This window comes from Vidua macroura, chromosome 11 (assembly GCF_024509145.1).
Source record: "Vidua macroura isolate BioBank_ID:100142 chromosome 11, ASM2450914v1, whole genome shotgun sequence".
NCBI lineage: Eukaryota > Metazoa > Chordata > Aves > Passeriformes > Viduidae > Vidua > Vidua macroura.
Genome location: NC_071581.1, coordinates 13,721,254 through 13,740,413, shown reverse-complemented (window position 1 = coordinate 13,740,413; position 19,160 = coordinate 13,721,254). Strand labels below are relative to the sequence as shown.

Below are 19,160 nucleotides of genomic sequence, written 5' to 3'. Positions count from 1 at the left end.
GGCACTCTTTTGAGGATTCAGAAGTCTCATTTGAATCAGACAAGCTCAGCTGAGTTGCCATGAATTAGACAGGGTGTGTATCCTCTCCTGGCATACAGCATTTACTTACAGTTTACTTTAATAAGAAGTTGTGATGATGGAAAACAAAGAAGAGAACATGGGCCTTTGATCAAGACCCCTGTATCACCAACTGCTGATTACTGAGACAAACAAGGTCACATTTCAGAAACATACAAGACCATATTTGGATGGCCATTACTGCAAGTAATCTACTTGTAGACATTTACGAGGACTTTCAAGTTCAAAAGACAAAAACTCAAAGGGTCTTTATTCAACAAAGCCAGTGCTACCAGGCTTGGCTCCAGTTCCTGACTGGAAAGACACAATTGTTAACACCTATGACCAGGAAAGGACAGTTAATTCTACTGTCATATTTCTGAAGGTAAAAAATGTAGTAGAAGTTATCACAGAAGAATGTTATTTTAATGCTTGTCTTATAATTTTTAAGTCTTTCTTTCTGGAAAAATCCTTTTTTTTGATACACAAGTTGCGTAAACTAAGCTTGCAAAACATGCATAAAACTCAGTTGACACAACCATGTCTACTTTGCTATTAATTATTTTCCTACATTGATTTTTTTGATTAACTACACAGTTCCAAAACACAGTTCCATTCCTCTGTTTGTGGATGATGTATTAATACATCTCTTACCAGTACACTGTAGACTTATTAAAAATTAAAAAAACAAGTAATGAAACCAATGACAAAATTGCTTTGAAAATACCTGATATTTTTAAAAAGTTTATTATTTGGATTACCTTCTCCATGTTTTTTAAAATCAAGTTCCTAATTATCATCTGAAAGGCACCATAGGGACAGTGAATGGTGAACAGTAAACACCTCAGTGGCATTTTTCACAACTGGGAAATTTATCTGTCTCTGAGAGAATCCAAATGAAACGTGAACAGCAAGATATACAAACAGGAGCTCATTTGTAGCTGCATAGGCATGAAAACTCTAATTTCCATTAATTCCATGCTATCGTGGCATCTTCGGCATATTCACGTTAGAAGTTTCTTCAATAAAATTGGCTTTTTTATGGGAAGGCTCAGCAAGGTCCTCTCCATGGTCTCTGCTAATCAAGGGCTCCTGGTCCCCCCTCTTGCGTTTGTTCATCAGGTGATTTTCTCCCTCACAGAGCTTTCCCTCTGGGACACCCAGTGTTCTCAGACAGACAATAGCTGCAGCCTGTTCTGCCAGTTTCTTGGACTTGTCCCTGAAGAGCAAGCACACAGAGCACATGTAAAAGTAGAAACTGAGGTCTCTACACTGCCAAGAGACAATTTCCTGTGTCTGATGCAACATCATGACACAAACAGCACTTGTAGTCATCTCACAGCAGAGGAACAAAACAGGTCAGTTCCAGAAATTATTTCAATCTTGCTAGGTGTCAGTGTTGATGCATCACTCCTGATGCAATATTCCTAGAAAATCTGTCTCTATCAGGTCTTGTCTCTTGAACACTTTCCATTTCAAAGGTACACAGCCAATGTGTGTTTGGCCCACACAATCCTCAGGAAGGTAACTTTCACAAATCTGATCACTAAATAAAACTGAGTTACGAAGAATCACTTTTCTTGAAAGAGGCTCAGGTCTAAGTACATCTCTGGCAGATGTACAAGTTCATCGATGCTGAAAAAAGCAGGAACTGTTTCATAATAATAAAAATTCTGTCATTTCTGAGAAAAACTGCCCATCACACATTTGTGGAAGTCAATATTTGAAAACACTTTCCACTCAAAATTTCATATCAGCTGAGCATAACTTCCTAAAGTCTCTGAACAGGAAGGCTGCAAAGCAGTTGTGTGCACTTGTCCTGTTTAAAATGTTCAATGCTGAGCTCTAGATTTGCAGTTAAATCAAGATCACCTTAGGTGCAAATGCCTCAAATCAACTCCAGTATTAATAGATGATTGTATAAAATACCATCATGAAACTTCAGAGCAGCCCTGGATGTAGCTGCTAATCAACTGTGATCTCCAAGAACTCAGTGCACCGTCCTCTGCTTCACTGAATGTAGACACTTAGTCCTGATTTCTTATTGGGACTGGATCTGCTGCAGTGGATGAAGATATTCCAGCCTCTTCCAACATTCCCCTCCATCTCCCTTGGCTTCTTTCTGAACTCATCACATACAGAATGGAACTGGGTCACCTATTTGCTCCCCTTCCAATACAACTTGTGGACTAACACAAAGTGAATTAAAATCTGTAACTGCTTACTTGATTATGCCAGTGCTTACTTCCTCTTGTAACATTAAATTCTCAGAAGTTTTTAATCCTTTCTACCTCCTAGAGGTAGCTTTAAGAAATAGCTTTTAGCTGACCTTTATCAAAGCCAACTGGAATAAACTGGAATATCCCTTTAATGGAAGTTTTTAAGCAACGTTTCAGAAACAAAAATCCAGCTGAAAAATTAAAGGAGGCTTACCACAGAGTTGATCGGTATTTTTGCTCAGCTACTGTCACTACTGAACAGAATAATCTATCCAGTGGTCTTTGAACCTGTAAAAAAAAGAATTAAAGGGGAAGGGGCTGTCAAAAACCAGTCATGTCATTCACAGAAGAAACAACATCACCAACATTCATTCATAGGTATAAATAACAAGTAACATAACTTTAAAATTACTCTAATGCACACCACAAATTTCACCATACATATTCAACATTATAAAATTACAAAATTGTCCAAGCTACAAATATTTTTGCTCTACAAAAATAAAAAGTAATCAAATAATGTCCCCACGTAACCAAAAAGGTGCTCCTGTCCCATACAGTTCCTATCTGTAACAGTGTGCAACAACAGAGAAAACATTCCAAGACTTAATTCTTTACCTCACAAAAGTAGTAAAAGAAAGTCACTCATGGCCTCCTATATAATGACAGAGAAGTTAACAGCAACTTCTGTCACAAATGAATCAAAAGCAGACTGAAGGTCTGACTCTGGATTTTTTATTTTCTAATAAAATAAGCTGCTGTTGTCATACCTGTGTGCATTACCATTTCTGCAGCCGCTTTCTGGAAGAGCTACACCAGACTGGGAAGCAGAATTTTTGATTACCTTGAGTTCTAAAATACTTCATTTCATATACAAGGCAGAGGAAGAGGTTTGAAAGAGTTTTTAATTGACTCACAGTTTCATAAACAGGCTGAGGATGCTTTTCTTTCCTACACCATTCCAGAAGATACATTTTTGGAGTGATTTGTGGTGGATATTCTCGCCTAGACAGAAAAATTTGTGGTCAAAAACTGTGCACAAAGTTCCATGTTAAAAAGACAGTTTCTGCTTATTGTATTACTTCTACCAGTTATTTGAAGTTTAATTTTACAGCTCAAATGATGAAAAAGATGCTTCTTCTTCATTAGATAACTCAAGTAATAGGTGTGAAAAGACATCTAAAATAAAATCTAAAGTATTCCCAAACATTTACATCCTGTAGTAATACAGCTAGAGAAGAGATACTCACCAGAAAGGAGACTCTAACTAAATATGTGACACAGAAGAGAGATACAGTTTGGTACTGCTTATTATAAGCACCAATTAAACACTAGTAGAAAAAAGGAGAAGCTGCTTCTGTTATGAAGCAGTAATCAAATGAAAAAAGGGTAGAAAATGTAGGAATTTATTCAGTTATTGACAAAGAATTGCAGACCCTCACATACAGCAGAAAAAAACATTAAAAAATCTGTATTCAGTTCTCGAGGAGTCAGGTAATATATCCTCTAAATATTGAAGCATTATGACTGCATTTGTGGAGGATTTTACATATCACACTCTTCTTGAGCTGTTTGATAGGCCTATTAGCAAAAACAGCAAACACGACTGTAACATGGAAAGTAACAGCAATTCTATAAGCTTCAGAGTTTATAATTAAAAATGATATAAAATAGAATTCAACTCCATGAATTAATTTTTCAAGGAATAGTTTTTGAGTGGAACACATTTAGAAGACTTCAGATGAGCAAGTTCTCTGCTTAGAAAAGTATTAAGAAGTTTGTTCAGGACTTCTTATAGAAAAATTATGTTTTAGTGAAGTTTCACTAGAAATAACTGAACTCTAGATCTTTGTAATACACTTTTCTACATAGACATGTTCTTTTAAAATTTTTCTTTAGAGCACTCAGCACTTTCAACAAGTTAAGTGAAGAATTAAGCAGTCTCAGGAAGCCTGGAACTAAAGAATATCCTACAACATCTGAATGGCACAGGAAAAGTGGTGATTATGCAATGATGTTCACTTACTGCTTCACAGGAATTCACTCAGTAAGTGCTGTATTGCAAATCATTGTTTTCAAAAAACTGTTAGGAGACTGTGAACCTCACAGTTATTATTCAGAGATGCAAGATAGTGAAAAACTTGATTTGCATGCTTACTTGTCAAATCTAACAGCCATTTTTATTACATCTGGATCTTCCATTTGGTCATCTTCATCTTGTGTCTTGGTTTCTAAAGATGTTTTCTTTCCTTCAAAAATAGCTGTGGTTTCTTCATAGAAGTCACCCATTTCAAAGGCTTCACTATTCAAACAGAATTCCTTTATATTAGAAATCACTTTATGACAGAGAAAGAAAATGTAGAAATCAATTGTGTTTACAGAGAATTAAGTGCAAGTGTGGCTATATTCAGCATATCATTTCTCTTTCAATTCTTACCAGATATTGTTGAGCTACAAGTAGGAAAAGGATGTTCTAATTTCCAGCACTACATATGCAATTTGTAGCTTGGGAGTGAAGGCAGAATCTGTCAGAAATACAGGTCCTGCAATGTTCAAGTTATTAGCTCATTTAATAACTTGCAGTTGGATGAATCAGCAAACAAACATCTCAGAGTGACTCCTGGTGCATCAGCTCCACAAGGGCAATATGAGCAAAAAGCAGGAAAAATATTCTTCTTCTAATTATAGTGATTAAAAATAATATAAGCAATAAACACTACAGCATCCAAACCCCTCAAAATCTCAGATTTTCTGACTTCAGAGTATTATTCACAAGCCCAAATAAAGAGAAGAAGCAACCAGGATTTTAGTCAAAGGCAAAAGCCTCAAATCCTTTAAATTTCAAATTCATGGCAGGCTGGATGTACTTTGAAAAACTGAGACTACTGATTTTCTGCAGATGACAACGGCAATAAAACCTGCAGCATAAAAGAAACTTTTACTTTCTGTTATGAGAATGCTGGTTGATATGGGGCTGTTCAATGACAAAATGAATTCTGCCCACAAAGCCATCTCCAATGCTCCAAGAAGAAAAGAAATGAAGCTGAACAATACTAACTTATGCTTCTAAGGGAAGGCAATTTATTACATAGTGCTATACAAATGTTTTATGGGAAGAGCAGCAGGCTGTTCTCTTGCATTCAGCACTGAGGTTAAAGCTCAAATGGCTGTAACTCATCTTCACCACCAGGAGACAGCAGAATTATGCACTATTACTGTCTGAAGATAAACTGGTGCATTTAAAAAAACTAAATGTTCCTCAGTTATCTGGACATGAAACAGGTTGTTCAGAACAGGGGTTAAAAGACCAGGTTTGCTGGCAGAAAGCAGTTTCATAAATTTTCAAATGGCTCACTCTGTCCCCCTCTCCTGCACACACATTGCTTTAGCCCATTTTGAAGTTGGTATTGCATCACATGTACAAAACCAGTTTGATTTTGGAAGCCTGTAAAGAATTGTTAGGCATAGCACAGAAACCCCACAGCTGTGTACCAGATCTCTATCCAGTGTTTATATGTATGAACTGTGACGCCTCTAATTACCTGTGTAAAACTGTTACTTTACAGTATTTATTTTACATGTTATGCATTGCTATTCATGCAGCAGAAAACACCACCACCCTCTGGGCTAAGACTTTATTGAAGTTGCAAAAGATTTGAGTTTCAATATATACTTTATCTTTTTTCCTAAACTCAAAATCTATAATCAAAACAGACAGTCTGTTAGCATACTAAAACTTGTCAAACTCTTTAAGTTACCAAAGTGAAAAGTAACTTGCAAAGTTTATATGTTGTTCATGGATTCCACTGCTCCTTTAAGAATAATGAAGTCTATCTCCCTTTATATATGCAGTACAAATTCCCTTCAATGTACTGTAATGTAACAATCATGGACAGAATTATTTCTAGAAAGCCAAAATTGGTAAGAGGCGATAAAATGGCAAAAGGATTGCAGGCATTTCCATTCATTTTGAACATGAACAGAATGCTGATTAGGGTTTGCTAGAAACCAATACATTCTTTTTCAAAATAATTCAAGCTTTCAACATTTCCATCCATTTTCATACACATTAGATATCAAACAATTTCAGACTGTTCATTTTATAAAAAAAAAAAAAGGAGACTCTTCCCTCCCTTTTATCAGAAGGATAATTATAACACACAACATGGATATGACACATGCAACCTCAGAGCTTTATTTTGTTCAGTTTGAGATGTGTCCAAACCTGAATTCCCCTAATTCTGTGCAAATTCTTTATTCATCTGCCTATTTTATGGTTTCTCTCAAAATGTTTGCTTTTTCATTTCTCTCTCTCCCACTGAGAAATTTCATCCAGTCTGTTTCTGATGTGCAGGATGACAAGATTCTTTAAAGCTACTATATTTCCTCAAAAAGAGGAAATCATCATTCATTAGGATATTACAGGATATTGCCATCATTCATTAGGATATTACAGGAATGAAAAGCAGCACAAAAAATTACATTTAAGTACCATACAACCAGATAACCCTGATACATATTTCTGAGTTTCTAAGTGTTCATTTTAAAACAAATAAGTTATAAATATTCCAGTAACATTAAAAACCTCACATGCCAAATCAGTATCACTGGAAGAAGACAAGTTCCACAAAATTTCAGACAAGCTGAAATTTTTCTTTATCACTTCATGCAAATATTGGATAAATGCTTGTTACTCAGTGAAACACCACTCAAATTGGTGTGCTGAATATAGAGAGTTTTAGGATTAAAGATTTAACATCTGAGCATGCAGGAAACCTGGAAAAGTTTACTCTGTTATTTCATATCTCCCATATGGATTTTTTGGGGTTAGTTTTGGGGTTTTTGCAACTTCTCCTAACAGTGTGAAATGCCAGGCAGTGCTAGATAGAGAAGTGGTGTGCAAGTTTGATAGAGTACAACTCATTTTCTGAAGTCCATGCTTACCAGATCTCCTGTGTGGACTGTGCAGCATGCAGCTTCTTACCCTGAGTAGTTTCCAACTGTTCTCTCAACATCTGACACAAGCAGTATTTAGTGTTGGTGTAGTGATTGTCATACCTCACTGCCTGATGGAAGGAGACAAAGAATTCAAAAACACACCAAACAAATTTATCTTCTATACTGCACATGGTGTCTTGATGACTTCCACAATCATTTTTGAAAGGCAAGCCACAGTGCAGTTTCCTCAGTAACATATTCAACACTACCCAAGAATGTGACTATAATCTGATTATTTTGGCATGACTTCATCAACTAAAGTTCAACTGACTCATATACTTCTGAAGAAAGAGTTGACCTGTTTACATCATTGACTAGAAATGCACTGATATTTTAGTAACTCGTTAATAGCAAGCTGAAATTAAGAAAAAAGAATTTGAATTGATGACATGATCGAAGTTACAGATTTCTGACTAATTTCCTATTACATCATTAAAATTTTGTCTTTTGAATAATGGATAAAACTTTATATATTAGATTACTTAGCTAATGGAGCTACAGTACTACAATAATACAGCATTACTTTATTGGCATAGCATTCCCTTTGCTTCCCTACTGCAAATACTTCTTGACAGTATTTGTGAAAAGAAACTAATTTCTAAAAGTGAATCTAGGAGCAACTGATTTTTTAATACTCCTTCACCTTTCTGTTCAATGTTGCAAATTCAATATTGTATACTGTATATAATAATCTGCTCGATTTGTACAACTGTGACTTTGAAAGAGTTGGACTACATTTTTTTTTGATTTCTTTACATTTTTAGATAGCCTGGTAAGCCTCATAAATGTTCCCAAGAAACTAGGGCTAAAAAGAATGTTTTCTGAATAGAGATTTCTGAACCATTTTTTCTGAACAAAATCAAACAGAGGAAGCAGGGATTGATTTGCAAGGATCATGTAACATGCACTATGTTAAAATATCTCCAGAACCAAGTCTTTGAAATTAAGAGGAGTTAAGATACTGCAGTAGGATTTGGATTGACAATTGTAAACAATGTTAATTACAAGTAAGATCTTCATAAAAACATACATATTTGATGTAATCTTGCATGACATCCTTCAAGGGGCAAAACCCCTCTTTTCTGAAGACAGAGGGGTTCCACATGGCAGCACGAGCAATCATGACTGATGAGGCAGCTGTTGCTTTCTGGAAGGTCTCAATGTCTGCATATTCCTTAATGAAGTCATGAGATCCTCCACTAAAAATTAACAACACCAATATAATTAATCATGGCTCTTTTTCCTGCACTTGGAAATCTTAAGTACAGGCATCTGACCATAATGAGCTAATTAGTCCAACTTACTTTGCTATTACTGGAATGGAGACAGCTTCAGATATGGCCTTGATAACATCACAGTGGACAGGGTGCTGAGGCCTCTCCTCCTTCTTCCTTTCCAACAAACAAAACAAAACAAAAAAAAAAGACAAGACCAAAGATTTCCCGTGGAATTTATAGATCTCTAAACCACAGCAGACATGACACAAGGATTATTGTGATACACTTGTTTCAGCTTATTTATTTTATATATTTGATGTTTTTAGATACAAAGTATGCAAGATAATTTTAGCTTTATTTGGTCTTTGACAAAAATAATTAGGAAAAGAGCAGCAAGCAGTTTAATTCCCTAATTACTGACTTGATTTCTTAGAACACCAATTCAGTTAACAGTTGAAATCAGAACCACATATTACATTTAGAGTATAGAGTATACTCATATCAGTCATATCATACTGTGGCACAGTCATCAACAAACTAAAAAAATCTAAGTCTTTCTTGCCTAAAATCAATTTACCTTCCATGGACTGCAATGGCAGCAATGCCAGTTTTCTCTATTCTCTTCACCAGATTCACAGTATCCTCCACCTGAGGGATAAGAGAGTCTGACATGATTTTAATTCAAAGCAAAAGGAATAACTATAATGTGACCACTGTACAAACAAATGCTGGAAGTCTTCTTTTATCAAGAGGGATGTGATTCCTGTCTTTCACCAATAACGTAACATTTACAACCATTTAATATCTACTTCAATTAAAGAACCACATGCTATGGCAATAAAAAAAAAGAATCCATTTTCAATGCTTCCATGAACTTACAGATTACAAACTTTCTCAAACCAGGTAACATAATACTCTGTAGCTGGAGAATATTTTCCGAAGTTTTTCAGATTGTCAATTGAAAATGACTGGAACATTTGATTAGCAAGTCCTCTCTAATTTACTCTGTAAATTGTAATTAAAATGCTTTTCAGTTAGAGGATGCCTTCTGAAATCAACCTAACATGCAATCACACAACTATAAATATTCCTCTCAGATGTGCCTTAAAAATGTTAACCAGCATCTAAAAAATTCTAAGGATATTCATACATGCCCAGTAAATCAAAAGGCCCAGTGTATCTTCAAAGAGATAAAATGCTCTTAAAAAGCAGAAATAAAATTGACACACTGCTGCACTAGCCTGTCTTATGCATCTTTAGGGAAAGGGAGAATGAAAAAAAGGCAAATTTTCCTTTCAAATGCTGGAGGAATATCTGTGGCTCATCCCAAACATACTAGATTCAGTCTGAAAACTGCAACATGTCCCAGCTGGCAGGGATGCAGAGACAGAAGCTCACCTGCTGTTCTGATGGATGACATTATGCAAAACCAGCTCAAAACAAAAAGGAAGAAGCTCTAGGATAAAGGTACCACTTCTCTAATTTAACACTTCAGAACCAAAATGATCTTAGACTGGGTTACTGATTCTTTTCACACAAGCTTCATTTGTTTATCCCAACACATAAATGACTCCTGAACAAAGCTGGCTCAGGTACAGTTCATCCATCTACTGAAATATCTGTTTAGGTCATATGCAATCATAGTATCTAGGAAGTAATTAAATACTCAATTGCTAAATTATTAGTCTTTAAAAGAAAAGGCACATAATCTCTTGGAGGTTTAAAAATACGTAGAGAAGTCATGTGAAAAAAAAAAAAAGAAAAAAAAAAGCAGTAAGGAAGCTACATCAGATGTAAAAAAAGTCCTGAAAAAGACAGACCCTTTAACTTCATTGGCTGTTCTAACTGCATGAACAGGAAAACAGTATGGAAGAAAAATTAGTCTGAAAGAACAGAAAACAATCATGTATTGGCTACCCCATGTGAAAAGCAGGAACTAACAGCATCTACTGGCTGCTCAAGGGTGCTGTCCTACACCCTTCTGTACCTCTATGATATAAAAAACGACTCAGTTGAGAAATTTAGAGGATAAAAGCCTCTGTGCCCTTGCCTATCATAGAAACTGACAAGCCCACAATCACAGTCTCTGTGCACCTGCAGGTCAGATTTAGGCTGGGACAGCATCCCAAACAGATATTTTAAGTTCCAAGTGCTATTTCACAGCAACAGGAGTATAGTGAAACATACTAGAACAACATATATTCTAACTGATAGTAAATCAGAGCAATAGCAGCTGAACACTTCAGCACAACAATTTATGCTCTTACTGAGGGTAAAATGCGGATTTTGCAGGTTACCGGTTTACAAATTCCTTTAACAAGAGTGGTCAATATCTGAAAAAAAAAAGAGAAGATAAAAGTCTGATCACAACAGTGGCTTTACTAAAACTTTCCTCCTTTCTCTCTTGAAAATAAATTAGAATAATGTAACACTGTTTACTATTCCTCTATAAAGAATCTTACATGCTAGACAGACATATACAATCTGTAACTGAATATACAATTTTATCCAATAGGTACACAAGCCTACTTCTAGTCTAAGACACTTTTACTGCCACTTCTTTGTTGATTTGAACTGGATTTTTAGAGAGAAATTAACTGCTGCTGGAGTTTCAACACTGCTTTTAACATGGCATGACCAGTGAACTCTGATTTCAAATTACACACATAGACACATAAAACTCACAAATACTGGACTACACTGAAAGTTTTTAAACTGAAAAAAACCCAAAAGTTACAGTTTTATAGTCCAGATAATGGCAAGGACAACCAAATCAGGAATATTTCTCTATAACCTTAACTCCACTGTCCTAAACTGAGTAGTTCACTCAACTGATCATAAATTTGTTGTCTATGCAACTCATTCCTGCTGCCAGTAGAGCACAGTGCACAATTCTTCCCAAGGCAGCTCCAACCCCACCAGGTGATACTTACAGACTCTATTTTGTCAGGATCAGACAGCAGTGCTGCTCCCATACCTCCCTGGCAAAACAGACAGAAGCTGTTACCCACCAGGCAAACACATTTTTCAGCTCAATTGTTTTGCCTAATAGCAGACCACAACAAAAGCACAATGTTATATTAAGGAAAAACTGGCAAAACTTAAAATACAGGAGCATTACTGAACACCTTGGTGTTACATTTCTTAGACCTGTATCAGAGTAATTAAGGGCATCAACTTGCTCTCATCACTTTAGAGAGCAGACAGGATTTCGGAAAGCTATTTTTAGTAAATATAATAATAATAATTTTCCTGTTTTTCATCCATAACATAATTATGAACAATTTAATATTTTAGCTATTCTTCCCACACCATTTCATCTGCATACATAGATGCCGAGTCCAACAGCTTTTTCTGTACAAATATTTTTGACCCAGAACAATTGTTGGAGAATAACCATTGTCCAGCAGTTGTACTCCTGATCTTTCACCCTAGCACAAGATGGATATTTTGGTATTTTGTTCTTAATGGTTCTGTGGAGCATTTGAAATCAAAATGGAGTGCCATGGTTCAATTTATTGATCTTTTATCTCTACACCAAGGGCTTAACAGTCCTAACAACCACTTTGAATGCTCTGTTCTAGTCACATATACAGGACTAATTTAGAACTGCATATGCTTTATTACAAAATAAATAAACAAACCAGGTTTTAAGAGATCCATTGTCCTCCCACTTAAAACTTACAAATAATTTAATTCAGCATTACTAAGTTGTGACTGTTTTTTGCCACCTATTTGCTCAGATGACAAATTGTGATTTCAATTTTTATTAAGGCTAGGCAGAACTTATTTCACTCAACCAACAAATTAATGACTTCAGAAGAATATTAAAAAGCCCTAAACACCTCATTTTATCTAGCCTTTAAGAATTTAATTTTCTAACAGCCTATGTTATTTTACTGTATTAGGGCCACAACACCTTCTAGAGTGTTCTGTTTACTACAAACAATTAAATTTAATTTTTCTCTTCAGCAAAATTTTACTGCTTGAATTTGAAAACTAGACCATGTATTCCACACTCCATACCTCCAAGACAGAAAAGGCTCATTTAAGAGTAATCAAAATCCACTTGCCTTAGTAGAATATTCTTTTGGGCATCCCATGTTGATATCAATACCAGCCACATCACTCTCTCTGAAAGAGAAGGAAAAATTAAATTTTTTTAGCATATTAGAACAAGAAACAGATCTCTTTCCAGGTAATTTGTTCCATCATCAGTGAGGCTTAAATGAAAACTCAAAGTAAATTTGAACTTCTGAATTTTTAGCTTCTCCCTTATTTAAGTTAAATATATAAATCTTAATGATGGTCTGAAGATCAGATTGTTCAAAGGTTTCAATAACCAGTGCTGTGCAGAAGCTACAAATACTCATCTTAAATACCTTCAACTTAATCCTATATAAAGTATATCCACCACTAAATTCATCACTACAGTAAGTCCTATTGAAACTTCCATCTATTTAAATGAAGGCTTAAAACCACCTTTTTAAGAGCCACTTTTCATTTCTGCACAAAACATTACTGGAGGCTTTAAACCACAAGCAGTAAGGGACATTTTCAGATACATTGGTCTTGCAGCTCTGCAATATCCAGGGAAATTCATACTGGAGAGATCAAGGACACATTTGCACTAGCAAGAAGCCATCCCAGCACAGAATTTATGCAACTAAACTTTTCCTGGTTCTATCAAGAGCTATCTTGATGCTCTCAAGCATAAAAAAACTGTCTTCTACAATAATTCCTCTGTACATAAAATCCCAGACAAACCCATGGTGGGAAGGGGGTGAGAGAAGATGACTTACACAAGTTTAGCTACTGCCAGGGCTCTTTCAGCATCTGCTGAACCCTATTGGTAAAAGAAGAGGGATTGTAATTACAAAATATCATCAAATTATCAAAACCCAAGGTGCTTACTTGCACATGTGTACAACTATATTTGTTCTGAACATTTAGTACAGACAGAGACCCACTCAGAGGCACACTGGATACTTAAAACATTTACCTATAGCACATATTGGAGTCAGCCACTGGATGATAAAAGGTGATACAAAAAAGGATCCAAAGAGGTCTCTCTGCCCTCTTTACCTACAGCAATATCAAATGTTCTTAGCCCCTCAGCAACAGATATCTATTTTAATGTTCTTAAAGAGCTTCACTAATAACAATGCTACAGACTCTACAAGCAACTTATTTCAGGGCCACATTACCACTGAAAAAGGTCTTTTCAGTGTCTAATGCAGTCCACTCATGCTTCCCCTTCCCTCCAAGCCCATCATCTCTTGTCGTACAAAGAATAGCCTCTAGGAGCAAATTACTGTCTTTTTCTCTTCAGCAGGAAGAATCTTTAATTCATTTGTGCAATGCCAATGCATACATTATCTGTACTAAACAATGCTACTTCTTTCAGTCTTTCCAGTGAGACTGTTTACAGCACAGTGCAAAACTTCAGTGTGTGATCAGACATCAGCACAATTTATTTTCCACATCCATAAGTTCAGAAAAGATACCTCTTACAAAACCAAGCTGCTGGAGAGCACAGAGGTTATCTTAATCACCTTTTCTAAAAACAACTCTAAGGAGAGCTTACAATGTAGAATCTTCATTTGTACCAACAGCTCAGAAATTCTGCAACAGCTTTGGTGTGAAACCACCTCATGTTGTCAGAAGAGTATCTGGTATCTTACCATTTGGAAGACAACACGTTCTCGCTCCCTTTCACAAGTTCTGAAAACAACTCTGTCGTTAGGTGCAACAAAGTCCACTGTTTCAAGTACTTCTGTATGAAATGAGAAACAGACAAAGAAATCTGTACAAATGTAAAAATGTTTAAAAAGTCATATGACCATGTCATAAATGAAATGCCATCAAAGTCATTTGATGTTCTTTCAAAAGTATCAAAGCCCGATGATGATTCAACCAGAATTAATAGTACTATTTTTGGGAAGGGGTAGGAGGGGAGAGGAGATTTGTAGTGAACTTCTGTTTCCCAGCAGGGACACTGCAAACAACTGTTTCTATGCCACTCAAACAGGACCAGGTCTCAAAGATACCTTTTTAAGAGCTTGCAGTGACAATCATGTTATTTCAAGTCCAGCCCATAGACTTCAAGTTAATAAATGAATGATAAACAGTGAGGTCTTGTATGTGCTGCTTCCTTATTGCAGTAGACTAAAAGGTGTGTATATTATCATGTCACAAACAGCTAACATTTAAAAAGACACATGATTGGAAACTGTCTCTACTGCAGTCCAAACAAACTCAAAGTTTGAAACTATAGAGCAGCAGACAAGTCTAAGGTAGCACTTCAGAAGCTTACTGTAAGCCCCTAGACTCAATTCAGTGAGATAATATGTACTGATACATCACTATAATCACTAGAAAAATGCTTCAGAGAAATAATTATCCTTTCTCTTAACTAGAAAAGAGACTTCTTCCAGGCATTATCAGAAGAAATGCCATACTTACCATTAATAACCCTCTTACACTGCAGCATCTTTATGTCAATCAGCTCCTGAGTAGAAAGAATAAAAAAGTCTCAGTGAGTTGAATTGTTTCAACCAATCAGCTCTAAACAGTTGCCCATTTTATTAAGTAATTATCTAGAGAGACCAGCTTCTCTGAGCAATCTGTCTCAGTACCTCAGCACATTCTGGTTAAAGAACTTCTTACTAATATCTAATCTAAAGCTTGCCTCTCTTCAGTTTAAAACGGCTCCCCCTTGTCCTATCACTATCTGTCCTTGTAAAATGTTCCTCTCCCTCTTTTTAAAAAGCCCAAGCCCCCTTTAAGAACTGGAACGGCTCAATGAAGTCTCCTTAGAGCCTTCTCTCCTCCAGAGAGAACAATCCCAACTCTCTCAGCCTGTGTTTGTAGGAGAGGTGCTCCAGCACTCTCATCAACACTGTGGCCTCCATGGATCCACTGTAACAGGTCCACACAGTAACTGTAACAGTTCTTGTGCTGAGGACCCCACACCTCAATTTCAGGCAGCTTAAAAAAATGTGTTTAAGAAACAAGGAGAGCAATACTATGAGTGAAATACATGGAGGCACAGCAGAACTAACCAGATGAGACATGAAGTCAGTCTTCAAAGTTCCTTCAAAGTTCTGACTCTACTGAAACAAAATACAAAAAAACCCCAACAACAACAAAACCTACACCCCCAAATGCAAATAAAAGTACAACTTGAGGAAGCTTCTATGGTGTCTTGTCTAAATTACTTGAAGTTACTAAACAACCTCAAAATACAGATTTGCCATAACTCGAGAATGGCTCAGAGAAACGCCTCAAGACATAGAGATTCTTCTTGCCTCGTTTTTAATGGAAAACTATGTGTAAAAAGAACAAGTCATACAATAAAACAAGTCCATTTGTACTTTCCTTAATAATAATGTTACTAGATAAAACCACCTTATCTGCTCCTTCTCCATACCTCACAGTACACGATATCGGCACCATAGTCCAGAGCAAGCAGACGCATTGGCAGTGTCCCCACTCGCACCATTGGAGCCAGGATCTTCTTTCCTCTAAAGCACAGCGGGGTGTTCACCGTCATTCCCGTTGCTGTGTCACCTGAAAGAGAGAGCCCAGGGGGGCTGCCAGGGACTGTCATTTCCCACCCGCAAACACAGGCGTGTCCTTTGCTGGGAACAGGCGGCGGGTGCCCCGCCAGGTGTGACAGGGCTCGCCGGGCAGCGGGGACCGGGCTCACCCAGCGTGAGGGCGCCGGGGGATCCTCCCCGCCGCACCGGCTCCTTCCCGAGCCGCCCCTGCCAGAGCCCCTCAGGGCCGCGGCTGCTCCCGCGGTGGCGGCGCGGGGAAGGCTCTCAGCCGGCAGCGGAAAAAGGCGAAAGAGAAGGGAGCGGCAGCCCCGCCGCACTCACCCTCCTCGCGTGGCTCTGCCGCGGCTCCGCGGGGAGGGGACAACCGGGGCCAGCGCCTCTTTAGGCGTCATCGGGCAGCGCCGCCGTCCCACGTGGGGGCCGCAATGGCGCTGGGCCGGGCCGGGCCGGCGCTCGCCCTCCCGCTGCTGCTGCCGCGGCGGCCGGCGGGCAGCGGGACGGCGGCAGCGGCGGGGAGCCCGCAGCCCCCCGGGGCCGTGGTGCGCGTCCCCTGGGCCCTGCGGCAGCGCCTGCAGCGGGGCGCGCAGCGCCGGCGGCGCGAGCAGGGGGAGGCGGCGGCGCCGCGTTCCGGGAAGCTGCTGCTGCGGAGCCGGCGGCCGGAGCTGAGCCAGCCCCGCTGGCAGACGGTGGGGCGCTGGGAGCAGCCGCCGCTGGTGTCGGCGGGCTGGAAGCACCGGAAGGCGTACGGGGATTACTTCCAGCTAGAGCCCTCGCAAGAGGCGGCTCCCGCCTTGCAGGCGCCGCCGGCTGAGGCGGGACAGGGCCCGACCTTCGCCGAGCTGGGGCTGCAGCCGGTGCTGCTGGCCGGCCTGGAGCGGCTCTCCATCGGCCGGCCCACGGCCGTGCAGCGCCTCGCCATCCCCGCGCTGCGCCGCGGCCGCAGCGCGCTGTGCGCCGCCGAGACGGGCAGCGGGAAGACTCTGGCGTACCTGCTGCCGCTGCTGGAGCGCCTGCTCGGCCGCCCCGAGACGCCGGCGGAGGCGGCGGGGCCGGCGGCGCCCCGCGGGCTGGTGGTGCTGCCGTCGCGGGAGCTGGCGGCGCAGGTGGGCGCGGTGGCGGCGGCGCTGTGCGCGCCCGCGGGGCTGGCGGTGCGCGGCCTCACGGGCGGCGGGGCCGCGGGCGGGCTGCGGAGGCAGCTGCGGGCGCCGCCGCCGGGCCCCGCCGTGCTGCTGGGCACCCCCGGCGCGCTGCGGGAGGCGCTGCGGCGGCGCTTCCTGGGCCTGGAGAGGCTGCGCTGGATGGTGCTGGACGAGGCGGACTCGCTGATGGACGAGTCCTTCACGGAGCTGCTGGAGGAGATCCTGGCATACGCGCCCCTGGCCGCCGGCGCTCCCGGGCCGGCCGGTCCCGACGAGGAGAGGACGCAGGTGGTGGTGGTCGGAGCCACCTTCCCCGCGGGGCTCAGCGAGACGCTGGCGAAGTTCACTGACGTGGGCCAGTTTGTCACCCTCAGCACCCAGAGCCTGCACCGCCTGCCGCCGCACGTCCAGCAGAAGTTTGTCCGCCTCAAAGGCCGGGACAAGCTGCCCGAACTGCTGCAGCTGCTCAAGGAGCGCCCATCATCTGGCGGGGCTGTTCTCATCTTCTGCAACAGTGCCAGCACCGTCAACTGGCTGGGCTATATCCTGGACGACCACAAAATCAAGCACCTGAGGCTGCAGGGGCAGATGTCGGCAGCTGCTAGAGCTGGCATCTTTGCCTCTTTCCAGAAGGGTGACGTGTCTGTCCTTGTCTGCACTGACCTTGCCTCGCGGGGGCTGGACACCAGCAGTGTGCAGCTAGTGGTCAACTATGACTTCCCAGACACCCTGCAGGACTACCTGCACCGTGCCGGGAGAGTCGGCCGGGTTGGGAGCAAGGCACCTGGAGCTGTGGTTAGTTTTGTCACCCATCGGTGGGACGTGGACCTGGTACGGAAAATAGAGACTGCAGCCCGGAAAAGGACAGGTCTCCCAGGAATGGACTCTATTAATAAACCACCACCTAAAGGAGGTTGATTCGGGGTTGTGAGGCATTCCCTGGTAGGGGCTTACCTTGAGGCCGTTAAGGCGGAGTGAATGAGCTGCTGTGTATAAGGCAGATAGATTGAAAGAATAGGGTTGAGTTTCAGAACCAGGTGGTCAGGTTAACTTTGTGCACTGTTCTGGAAGCTGCAGTATTCATTTGCAGAGCCATCACAACATGTGGCTTTCCCAAAGGAAGTTAGTAAGTGAGTAACAGAATGCTTTTGGAGAAGATTGAGGAATTACTTCATCAGTTGATTTGGTTTACTTATTTTGAGACATAATTTAAATTTGAATCCAATGAAAGCATGTTTGTATGATACACAGTTCTATTTCATTACTGCCCACCACCAGCAGCTAACATTAGTTATTAAAACTGAAAAATTGCTGCTGTGGCAGGAGAAAAAACATGACCAGTTACAGACACAAGGAACTAAAGGACAAAGGATACTTTATTTTCTTGTGATGTAGCAGTTCATTCAGAGAACTCTAAACTGGATACCTGTAAAGTACAGCGGGAATGAGAAGGCACAATAATGCTTGAGGCTCTTTCAAGGCCTTAATTTGTTATTTTATAGTTACCTTTCACTGAGAAATGGGATCTTGCTCCTTCATGTTATATTAAATAAAAAGTCCTAAAGTGTTTTCTGTACATTTTTTTTCTGCCTACTGTGGTGATATATACAGTTTCTGAACTGACTGTAAAAAAACCAAAAAACCCCACCCCCAGCGCACTGAAAGATGTCTTCTGTTAAATAAAAGAAGTGTGTTGACTCACAGGTTCTAGTGACTCTCATGTAACAGAGTGAATGTAGGATTTCTTTTGAATGTTGTGCCTTTGTCCTGTTTTGCTTCAAACCAAGAGAGCTGAAGTGAGGCTGAGGTTATTACATATCTTGCTGCTAGTTTGTATCTGTGGTAAATAATCACACAAATAAGCATTTTAGCACTGATTTCTGTTGCAGTGATTTGCCACAACCCTTTCTTTTAGTGGCTGTTTTTCCCATGCTTTCCACTTTAGGCTGTGCAATCACTGGGAATGTA

The 19,160-nt window shown here is 40.3% G+C and overlaps 2 protein-coding genes across 6 annotated transcripts; one reads left to right on the top strand and one right to left on the bottom strand.

The window, feature by feature from the left end:
- Positions 1–300: 300 nt before the first annotated feature.
- On the bottom strand, positions 301–17,121 carry DUS2 (dihydrouridine synthase 2). 5 transcript variants are annotated; one of them, XM_053987520.1, is made up of 16 exons: positions 17,043–17,121; positions 15,924–16,063; positions 14,957–15,002; positions 14,176–14,267; positions 13,294–13,337; positions 12,561–12,625; positions 11,425–11,468; positions 10,759–10,824; positions 9,069–9,139; positions 8,579–8,665; positions 8,305–8,473; positions 7,221–7,342; positions 4,435–4,578; positions 3,194–3,281; positions 2,491–2,564; positions 301–1,276 (listed from the first exon to the last, which is right to left on the bottom strand). In XM_053987520.1, exons 2-16 carry the CDS (start codon positions 16,044–16,046, stop codon positions 1,039–1,041), a joined length of 1,473 nt encoding a protein of 490 aa, XP_053843495.1. In that variant the 5' UTR covers positions 16,047–16,063; positions 17,043–17,121; the 3' UTR covers positions 301–1,038. The 5 variants fall into 5 exon arrangements, with proteins under 5 accessions (XP_053843495.1, XP_053843494.1, XP_053843493.1 ...); XM_053987519.1 differs by lacking the exon at positions 17,043–17,121 and adding an exon at positions 16,375–16,424; XM_053987518.1 differs by lacking the exon at positions 17,043–17,121 and having other exon boundaries at positions 14,176–14,264; positions 15,924–16,279.
- DDX28 (DEAD-box helicase 28) lies at positions 16,464–18,895 on the top strand. Its single transcript, XM_053987522.1, has one exon. The coding sequence runs from the start codon at positions 16,479–16,481 to the stop codon at positions 18,108–18,110; it is 1,632 nt and encodes a 543-aa protein (XP_053843497.1). The 5' UTR covers positions 16,464–16,478; the 3' UTR covers positions 18,111–18,895.
- The last annotated feature ends 265 nt before the right edge of the window (positions 18,896–19,160 follow it).

Coding starts and splice junctions, on each gene's coding strand:
- DDX28 (XM_053987522.1), top strand. CDS start 16,479: ATGGCGCTGGGCCGGGCCGGGCCGGCGCTCGCCCTCCCGCTGCTGCTG.
- DUS2 (XM_053987517.1), bottom strand. CDS start 16,103: ATGACAGTCCCTGGCAGCCCCCCTGGGCTCTCTCTTTCAGGTGACACA. Junction 15,003..15,923: donor CCGATATCGTGTACTGTGAG/GTATGGAGAAGG, acceptor CTTTCTACTCAG/GAGCTGATTGACATAAAGAT. Junction 14,268..14,956: donor GTGTAAGAGGGTTATTAATG/GTAAGTATGGCA, acceptor CATTTCATACAG/AAGTACTTGAAACAGTGGAC.